The 10,000-nt window shown below is 60.3% G+C and overlaps 1 protein-coding gene across 11 annotated transcripts in view; it reads left to right on the top strand.

The window, feature by feature from the left end:
• EBF3 (EBF transcription factor 3) overlaps positions 1 to 10,000 on the top strand; it is a 115,943-nt gene that overhangs the window by 84,589 nt on the left and 21,354 nt on the right. For all 11 annotated transcript variants that reach the window (XM_047760679.1, XM_047760677.1, XM_047760675.1 and 8 more), the window contains exons 9-10: positions 583 to 713; positions 1,203 to 1,329. In XM_047760679.1, the coding sequence (XP_047616635.1) occupies positions 583 to 713; positions 1,203 to 1,329 (258 nt within the window). The remainder of the gene's footprint in view (positions 1 to 582; positions 714 to 1,202; positions 1,330 to 10,000) is intronic.

Here is a 10,000-nt window from a genome sequence, read left to right as displayed (position 1 = left end):
AACAATATTAGATGTAAAATGTGTACCTTTGACAAAAGTATTAATATCGTGCTTTTGATTTTTTTTTTGCCTGATGAAAAGTGAAAAGTAGTAATTGTGGAGTGACAGAGGAAAATGAAGTTTTGAACCAAAAGGCAAAGTTCGCGGATGAAAAAACCCAGCCCAATTAGCTGCTTATGAGGAATCGAAATGCAAGGCATTTGCTCTTCCATCTCCCTCAACAACCTTTGATTGACTCTGCTCAGATCTGCGCCGCAAAGCAGATAAATCGACACGCCACATGCACGCAATGCTTAATCATTTGTAATAGTCATATTTGCCCTGACACGTAATTTGCTATATCAAGCCATTTTTTTTTTCTTGCTCACTAGTATTCCATGGCTTGGCCTTTGCTTTATAAAACATTTAAGAGTTTGCTTTAACCACATCAACATGCTGAGCTGCGATCGCCCTTTGCGGGCCCACCCGGAGGACCGGCCGCCTCTCGCTGCGCCGCGCCCGGCGTGGCTGGAGGTGGGCAGAGCGGCGGCGGCGGCGGCGGGCCAGGCTCTAAGGTCTGCGTTCTCTGTCTTGTGCGAGCAGCCACTCCGTGCATCAAGGCCATCAGTCCCAGCGAAGGCTGGACCACGGGCGGAGCGACTGTGATCATCATTGGTGACAACTTCTTTGACGGGCTCCAGGTTGTGTTCGGGACGATGCTGGTGTGGAGCGAGGTAAGCCCGCGCGGCCGGTCCGCTCCGGCCGCGGCGTGTCTGTGGACGGCTTGACGCGCGGTGGACGGTCACCCTGTCCGTGGACCCCCTGTAACCCGTGGTCCGCTTGGGGCAGGAGCCTCTCCGGTGGGTGGTGCCGAATGCCTCCCCCCCCCGGGGGGGGGGGTGGTTCAGACCTGCCATAGGACGTCCCCGAAGGCCCTGGAACAATTAGCGCTGGAGTGACTGCAGGCAGGTTTAAGGAGACACATGGTGGCAATTTTCCTCTGAATGATGCCCTGTGGCCTTTCCTGCAAACTAAAACCAGGATCATTTGCAGATACTTTCCTTCAGGCGCGCAGTGGCTCCCGAGTCTCCGGGTGACAGCTAGGAGCGGGCATTCCGAGACGATGGTCCAATTTTGTTCATTTTGGTAATTATGTCACTGGCAAGTGTCCACCTCTTAGGTCCCGCGCCGCTGAAACCCTGTTCCCTGTGTGGTTTTTGTAGCTGATAACTCCGCACGCCATCCGCGTCCAGACCCCGCCAAGGCACATTCCTGGAGTGGTCGAAGTCACCCTCTCCTATAAATCCAAGCAGTTCTGTAAAGGCGCTCCAGGGCGGTTTGTCTACACCGGTGAGTTCGCCTTTCCAGCGTCCACGGCAAAGGGGTGGCTGCTTCCGCCCAGCCAGGGCCTCTCCGTGGCCCCTGGGGGCCCGCGCAGGGTTCTGCAATGGGGACAGGCGAGCCCACGGGCGGGCTCAGTTGGTGGCATGGGTTCCACATCCTCGTCCAATTGGTGGACAGGTGTGGCCCCCTGGGGCCAGTGACCTGGGGCCCCTCCTGTAGCCACGGACCTGCCCTTCTCACCTGGAAAGCAAGGTGGTGGGTGGGGCCGTCAGTAACCACGGTCGCCCCAGCTTCCATCAGGGGACTGCCGTGTACCCAGCCCTCCGTGCCCATCTCGTCCCTCTGCTTGGCTGCCCTGCGGTGTCCCGGAGGCCAGCTTGTGCATCCAAGGTTGCACGTCTGTATGTGGGAGCGGGTCTCTGCCCTGGGCCTGGAGCCTCGTGCCCCACATCCCAGTGCTAAAGGGGACTGTCGTCTGCCAGAGCCTGGGACACACTCACGTCACCTCTGAGGTTCCACGTTGGTTGTCTGAAAGTTGTTGCCGCAGTGCTCTGCCCCAGTGGCCTGGAGAGCACGCTGTCTGAGGGTGCTGTTGAGAAACCCTGTAAATAAATGCAAAAGGCATGTCCACACCGTGAACTCAGCCCCGGCCCCTGTAACATCCGGGTGTTTCCGGGGATGGATGGCACCTGCCAAGACCCCACAAGGCAGAGGGGGTGAGGGCTCATCCTCAAATAGTGTGTGGCCTTCACCTGCTCGAGTGGCGAGGGCGGTGGGAGGGCCCCGAGGGAGCCTGGGCTGGGGGCAGTGGGCTCCAGCCGCACACTGTCCCCCACTGCAGGATGCCCGGGGCAGGTCTGGCCTTCCCCTGGGATGCAGGCCTCTCCTCCGTGGGCAGGTGACAAGGTGAAACCAAGGTCCCTTCTGCTTGGGGGTTGGGAGAAGGAGGGGTGGTAACTCCCCCAACCCCGCTCGCTGGGGGGTCTGAGGTGCGAGATGTCACTTCTTCCAGGGCCCAGTTTCCAGCAGGGCTGGGCCTGCGTCTTTGCAGCGCCAGGGGGCTGTGCCCAGACCCTCCGCAGCTGAGCTACCAGGGGTACCTGGGCCCTTGATGGCGTGAGGCCACCTCCTGGGTTGGCTCCACAGCCCTCAGAACCCCTCCCATGATCAAGGGGGGCGAGGTTCCCTGCCACAGGCCAGGAGCCCCAACTGCCTGAGGACCGAGGGTGTGGGTGGAGCAGAGCCCCAGGGTGCACGTCCCCAGCCCTCTGGGGCCGGGTGCTCTGGGTGAGACCCAGGGATGGCGAGAAGGCGGCCCCTCCAACGTGAGGCCCCCACAGGGGGCTCGTGCCTGCTTCAACTGCGGAAAGTACAGCTGTGGCCACCAGGTCCCAGGAGGTGGGGGCCCAGGCTCCCCCCCGGGCTTTGCCTGGGCTCTCGGTGCCCCTGCAGTGCTTGTCCACGTCTGCACAGTCACTGCTGGCCTGCGGGCATCTGTCTGGGTTTCGGGCCATGAACTGAGCCTACGGAGGTGGCGGGTGCCCCGCGTCACTCCGCCTGGTGTTGCTGGGGGACTCCTGGCCCCTGAGCCCCGCTTTCTCCTCGGGGCCACATGCGGCTCGCCTCCTGGGGACAGTCGCTGAGGTGTGATGTCCGGGGTCCTCCATGGGGGTGGGGTGGGGGGCGGCGTTTGTTGCCTGGGCTGGAGTCTCGCTGTGGGGGGCTCTGTTTTGCCACGAGACACTGGGCACTGGGTTGGGTCAGGCTCTGGGTGGGTGCTTCTGCACGTGGTGGGACCAGCCGGCCCTGCCCCAGAGGATGGAGAAGGCTGTCCCCGCATCACTCTCTGGCCTCTTGGCCACCCCTCGGCCGGCCATGCTCCAGACATCAGTTCTGTGACACACGGGCTTTCAGTGCTGAAATCCGCGGGCTGGTCAGGAGTGGCCGCTCTTTTTGAGAAGAGTCACGAGAGCGGGAAGGTCCAGTTGTCTCATCCTGTGGGGGTCCCCGAGGACTGTGGCCCTAGTGGCAGGGAAGGGCCCCGCGATGCGCGTGGGGAGCAGACGCAGGTGCGGCTGGACAGGAAGGAGTGGGGAGGGGGCGTCGGTGGTCAGCGGGTGTGTGGAGGGGAGGTGCGCACTGTGGGGTGGTCCCTCTGCAGCCCGCTGCCCTCACCAAGCAGGGCACCGTCTTCAGCCAGAGGCCACCTCTCCGGGTGTCCGGAGTCCCATCTTGGCCCCGCGGGGCCGGGGGTCTCCCTGAGTCCATTCCAGTGACACACGGCCCAACACCCATGTTCCGTTTCTGCTGCAGCCACCGTGTCCACGCCAAGCCGATTAGGATTCTCGGACCCCAAGTTCAGGGGCCCGGCTGCCCAGGGCTGTGGGCTTTCCTGCGTCAGGGGTTCTCCCACGGACGGGCCTTTCAATGAGGCCATTCAGCGAGCTTGGCCTTTGCTGTGGGGAGGCTAATTTACGGCCCCCCCACGCCCCAGTCATTAGCAGGAATATCCATTTCAAACGCGTGTAAGGGATACGGGCCCCACACTCTCAGGGAGCAGAGGAAAGGTGGGGTCACAACCTGTCTGACCTGGAAGCTTCTGTCTGATTTGCATGGCCCTGAAATCGGTGGGGACAATGAAGTAAAATCACTGGGAATTGCGCTCCCTCTGAAAACTGAGCCAGCCCTTCTGGACCTGACGTGGGCACAGCCCCCACCCCCCCGCCCCGGGGGTGGGGGGGCGCTGTCCCCCGGGCATCTGGCTCCCATCAGTGTCCCCCAGCCTGGGCGCTGCTGGGGTACCTTCCCGTGGAACCTTCTGGGCGGGTGTGAGGCGGCCAGGCCTGCGGGTGGCAGAGCAGAGCCCCCCCCACCCCGCATACCCTCCCCCCCCCACCCCGGCCCCCACCAGAGGCCAAGGCCTGCGTGGTCCGTTTCCAGGCGTCTGAGAAGCGCCGGCGGCTGGAGAACCAGAGCCGATGAGTCGACCCCGGGTGGGTGCGGGTGTGTCTCGGCCTCCCCGGCCCTGGAAGGGAGGCCGGCCCCGCACATCCATCCAGGCCTTTGCTGCTGCTTCCCATGACTCTAAAGACACAATTACCTTGGGAGGCAGTGGCAGTTCAGTTGATTAGCACGCTGAATTAAAAGAATGAGTCACAATGACATGTCCGGCTCTTCCATCCTAGCCCTTTGTATTCCCAGCGTGGCTCACCCCTGTTGTAAGAAGGTCAAAAATTAGAGAGAGAGAACAATTTTCAAGCGGCTCGCACTTAGGAGCAGAATTAACAGTCACTCTGTATGTAATTGCTAGTTAATAGTAAATTGCCTTCTAGACTGTAAGCTGCAATATACGGGCGGGCACCTAAAATTAAATTAATGAGATATTTGCTGCCTTTAAAAGGGAATAGTGCCAATTAATAACTGAGTCCAAGGCTTGTTTTAATATCTGTCTAATAGTGTATCGTTTGCTTGTTTAATAATAATTAAAACAGTCCCGGAATATCTTACCTGAGGAACTACGGGCAAATTGAACAGTCTCACGTTCATAATTTCACCAGTAGAAACACATCAAAGAGTTAAGAGCAATAAAAGAAATTATTTTGTAATTAGAATGTAAGCATTGTGGTGTTATTTGATTAAGACAAATTGGAATTCGTAGGCTTCTTACGGACGTTATGTTCGAGCGAAAACTGCTTTCACAGACACGCTGGTGAGCGCGAGCCCTTCTTGCCCACGCACGGGCGTCCTGCTTCTCGCCGTGTCCACTGGGCAGGACAGTTTCCCGTTACACAAAAGAGCTGAAGCAGGCTGGCGGTGGCTTACCGTCCAGCCTGGCTCCGCGGGACGCCAGGCCGGGCTCCGGGGTTCTTCCTGTTGACCTCTGGCACCTGAATGTGTGGTTAAGCCACTCTCATTTGAAGGGTTTCTTTTGCTCAATTAAAGGAATTATCCCAAATTACCAGGAGGCAGTGTTGTCCCGCCACAGGCCCAACCAACCTGGTTACGAAACAAGATTCTGGCAGCGGACGCCGCCCAGGCCCAGAGCTGCGCAGCCGGGGCTGGGCCGCCCAATGCCTGGGCCCGGCTTAGGTCTGGGAAGCACTTACCAGAGCGGGACAGAAAAATGATTATTTTCTGCACAAAGAGGCGCATTCAGTGTCAGGCTCATGAAATCATTCCTCCACCAGTTGTTGCTAACGTTTGTGTGCTCTCCGAGACGGTATGTACGGTTCTTGTTTTTGTTTTTTTAAAGTTGGACTGTGCTTGAAAACCGGCAGCCAGTGGAGAGGGAGCCTGCCCTGTCCCTGGGAGCTGTCCTGGCACCAGGGGGTGGCCGCTGCCCTCCCGGAGCTGCCATGGCCTCTGGCAGCCTTCCGCCTTCCAGCCCACCCCACTCTTTGCCCCTCGAGGGGCGCTCTTGTTTCTGAAGTGTTTTAAAGATCTTTGGCGCGCGTTCGGATGTGATTCTGTCACAGCACGGTGACACGCAGGAGGTCGATAGTGCCCTCCGACCACAGGCAGCAGCGGCCAGCTGTCTCCCAGGCCAGCGCTCCTCCAACAAATTACTTGTATCCACAGAGCAAATGGTTCCTAATTGCTTCCCACAAACCGTCGTGTTTTTACTGCTAAACTGAGGACTCTGCGTTTGCCTTAAATGCAAACCACCTGATGACTTTAATTACGATTTTGTACCCACGCCTGTGGACATGGTGGAAATGTTTTAATCATGAGTGCAGAGTTTGGGGGAGCCTTCAGCCCATCTGTCTGTTACCCGGGGCTCCCCACCCTGGCCGGCGAGGCCCAGCGGCTCTCCTGGGCCTTCCTGTCTGCAGCGAGCACAGCTTTCACTTTTGCCACTTGGACGTGCCCGTGGACATGCACCCTTCCCGGGAGGGTCGACACCCTCGCTTCCAGCTATGTGGAAGAGCAGCTTGGGGCCTGCACTTGATCTCAGGCCACCCCCAGACCTCCGCAGAAGCAGAGAGCTGGGGCAGCAATCCAGATAACGTGTCGCTCCAACACAGTTTCTCCGCCAGCCCACCCTCCTTTGCTGGTCATTGCTTCCGTGTTGGGGGCAGAGGGCACGTTTCACCCTGCTGGCTGGCATGGGGTGCGGACCTGGGCACAGAGCCCCACTGGTTGTCTTGGGGGGGATTTGTGGGGCTCCTTAGGGCCATAGAGACAGGGAGGGCCCCCACCTCGGTACCCTCTGCACTGTGCAGCCCAGCGACTGACCACGGTGGGGGGTCAGCTGATCTGCCGGCCCGCGGAGTGGGCGCTGGGGGTGCTGAGGACTCCCGGGCCCTCCTGCCCCTCTCCTGTCCCCGAGGAGCTGGGAGAATGAGCCCCACCGTTTGTGCTGTTGCACAAGTAGACTATTTGTCCTAATCAGTGACACCATTTACTAGAATTGCTTAAAATGAACTATACCTCATACAGAAATCGCACATTTAGAGAGTTCCATTCATCATCTGAAAATTGAGGGCCAGTAAACTTTTCTGCTCCTCCGGTGGGATCATAGGCATGCATCAAAATGTTAGAAATGATTGGTGAGAGGGACCTGTCACCCATTTATCAAGGAAAAGAACATTATTTGCTAATTTCCCAACCAGGCTGGTGACAGGGTGCTTCGTCTTTGGACCCACGGTGACCAGCATGGCCTTTTTGTTATTAGTACAAGTCAAGCGCTTTTGGGCAGTTGCTAACAAGACACATTTGTCTGTCATCAGAGGGGCTTTGGTGGTTTTCCAGGCGCTGTGACCGCAGGCCGCTCTTCCCGCGGCCCGATGGCTGTGCCTGGCGGGGCCGGCCGCCCTCACCCGGGAGGAGAGCGTCTGATAAATCACGAAGTTTCCGCGTCAAGGTGAAGGTATTGACGCTGCGGCCCAAACCTGACAAACTGTGGCCGAGAGGAGGCAGACATCCATCTTCCCCAAAGGACAAAAGGGTCGCGGGTTTCCCGCAGTGGGTGCGGGGCCACGGGCCGACCCCCCACCCCCGCCCCTCCCCCGCAACCAGGGGGCCACGGGGAGGACGGGGGATGGAACGGGGCCACGTTCAGGAATTCGCGTGGCCTTCCTGGCTGGTAAGGTGCCCGCCCTGCTTCTGGAACAACTTGGGGAGGGGCCGGGAGGTGTGGGGGTGGCCAGGGGACGAGGGAAGGACCCTTTAAAAGCACGACAAAGTGAGCGTGGTCAACGGACGTGCAGACTAAAGGCAGAGACAACCAGGGGTGAAGATCTCACCCTCCCTCGAGTCGGCTGGCAGGAGGTCTCCCACAAGTTCAAGGAGGAAGAGCAGGGGACGCGGCGGAACCCCAGCGGCAGAAGCGCGTGGTTCTTCGGCTCCCAAAGAGGAGAAGCAAGAGGCGCCTGCGTGGTCCTGGAAGAGCAGGAACCGGAACGAGACATCGCTGTCATTCTCTTCCTGACGCCCGGCGCCATGGGAGCCACGGGCCTCCCCCCAGCAAGTCCACTTGGCCGCACGGAAGGCCAGCCGCCCTGGGCGCTGTGTGCGCCGGGTCGGGGATGGCCCTGGGCTCCGGGGGCTGCTGCTGTTATCATCTGAAACCTTTGTTTTTGGAAGGTCTTTAGACCCCAGGCTGAGGCTTGGATCCCAGACCTGAGAAAAAGTATGGTGATGAGACCATCCTTGGAATCAGCTGGGGCTTTTTGGTTCATCACAGCACATGCGAAATAAGTCACTCTTAACGTCCTTAGGATGGTTTTTCAAGAAAACAGCGAGAAGTGGAAGGCTCTTGGTTGGTGATGAGAACCGTTGGCTACGCCCCCCAAGGCAAATCAGTAGACGTGCTCAGATGTTCTTAACAAGCACATGGAATGACTTGGTTCCACGAGGGACCAGGTGCGCGGGCGACGGCACGCGTGCTCCGGGAGGCTCGTCACAGAGCGCCTCTGAGTTGGCGTGCAGAAACTCCCCCTGGGGCGACGGGCCGCCCCAGATCTTGGTCCGTGTCACCGTAAGTCATCTCGGGGGAAGTTTCTTAAAGGTGCAGCCTGGCAGTGGGCGCATCACCTGGGTCCCCTTCCAGACGCCACCCTTCCCTGCCCTCCTGAGGCAGCCCCCCCCCACGGGCGCCTCCCACGCCACCTGCCGCCCGGCAAAGTGGGTTCTGTGGGGTCGGCCCAGCCTTCCTCAGGCCTGGCTCTCCCATTCCGAGCGTCTGATGACCACTGAGGACCAGAAGTCAGGCACTGGGCGGTGGGATGTGGAGGGGACTCTGCCAGGTTCCTTCCCCATCTCGTCACCCCTTTGGATCCTCCCAGGGGGAGCGCCTTGCCTGGGACTGTCTGGGCCCTTCTGATCCCAGCCCTGGGGACCGAGGGGCGGGTGGCCGGTGACGCATCCCCTGCCCCATTCTCGAGAATCGGTGTGTGTGGCGCTGGTCGTCAGCCAGGTGCTTTAGCCCCGACAGGCGTTCACAGCCGGTTTCGAAGAGCAGCTCAATGTTCTTCCTAGTGGACGTGTCCACGGCACGGAACGTCCCAAGCCCCTAAGCCAAGGGGCGGCCGCTCCGCCTGTGCCTTTATGGAAGGACCTTGGTGACGCTCTCGGCATCAGGCTGCTGCGCATCCTCAGCTGAAGACCGTCACCTTGCCTTGTGCACCTGTCGCCGGTCACAATGGAGGTTACGTTGAACGTGGACTCCCTTTGATACCATGACAGCAGGGCGCTGGGGCTGCAGCCTCACGTGTCCTGCCCGGGAGCCACCCCCAGCGTCCACCCTCACACCCCACCACAGGCCCAGGCCGCTTGCGCCTTGTCACGGTGCCAGGGTGGGGACACCACCCCACCTGCCATCCTCCTGTCCCTGCCTCTCCCTCCCCGCCCCCAGCGTATGACGATGTGGTCACTTCTTCCCTCTGCGTTCAGGAAATACCTGCCGTCAGGGATGGTGTTTACGCGGGGCTTAGCTTACTGTCGCCAGGACTTGGAGCTCATGTGCTTCCGGCAGTGTTCAGTGTTCCCGAGGCCCACAGGGCCGGGTGAAGTGGACAAGGGGGACCCACCTGGCCTGGTGGCTGCCGGGGGCGGGGCGGGGCTCAGGGTGGGGCTCAGGGTGGGTTCCCGGTGGGGAGCGGCCCCGTGCCTGCTTCTGGGCTGCGCTGGCGGTGTCTGGTGCAGCATCCGGCTGACTCCAAGCCCGGCGGGAATGAAAGAGGAAGCAGATGGCACAGCCAGGCGGGGCGCTCAGGTCTCCGGGAAGGGGTGCAGCCGAGGCGCCGTGGGGTCTGTGGGGGGAGCTCCCCTGCGCAGATGGGTGCAGGTGGCTGGCGGGCTGCACCTCGGCAGCGGGAGGAGTCGGAGGGAGCAAGTCGGGCCCCGTGCAGGTGGGGAGGTTGGGCGAGGCCTCCGAGCCCCACGAGCTCTGGGCCATGGGGGCCCTGGCGTGGACACAGGACTCCGTACTTGAGGCCCAGGATCCGGAATCCTGCGTTGAAGGACTGGTTTTGCGGTTTCACTGTCGGCGTGAATCTGGGCGACGTCTTTAAAGACTCGGCCTCAGATTCGCCACTTGTCCTCTTTGTTCACTTTGAAAAGCCAGGAGGCACAGACGCCTGCGTGGAGGCCGCGACGGGCAGGTGTCGGGAAGCCGCCTGACTACCCCTAAGTGGGAGCCCCTTCCCTCGGCGCAGCTGGGGTCCTGTCCACCCCG

This window comes from Phacochoerus africanus, chromosome 15 (assembly GCF_016906955.1).
Source record: "Phacochoerus africanus isolate WHEZ1 chromosome 15, ROS_Pafr_v1, whole genome shotgun sequence".
NCBI lineage: Eukaryota > Metazoa > Chordata > Mammalia > Artiodactyla > Suidae > Phacochoerus > Phacochoerus africanus.
This window is presented reverse-complemented; position numbering and strand designations above follow the sequence as displayed.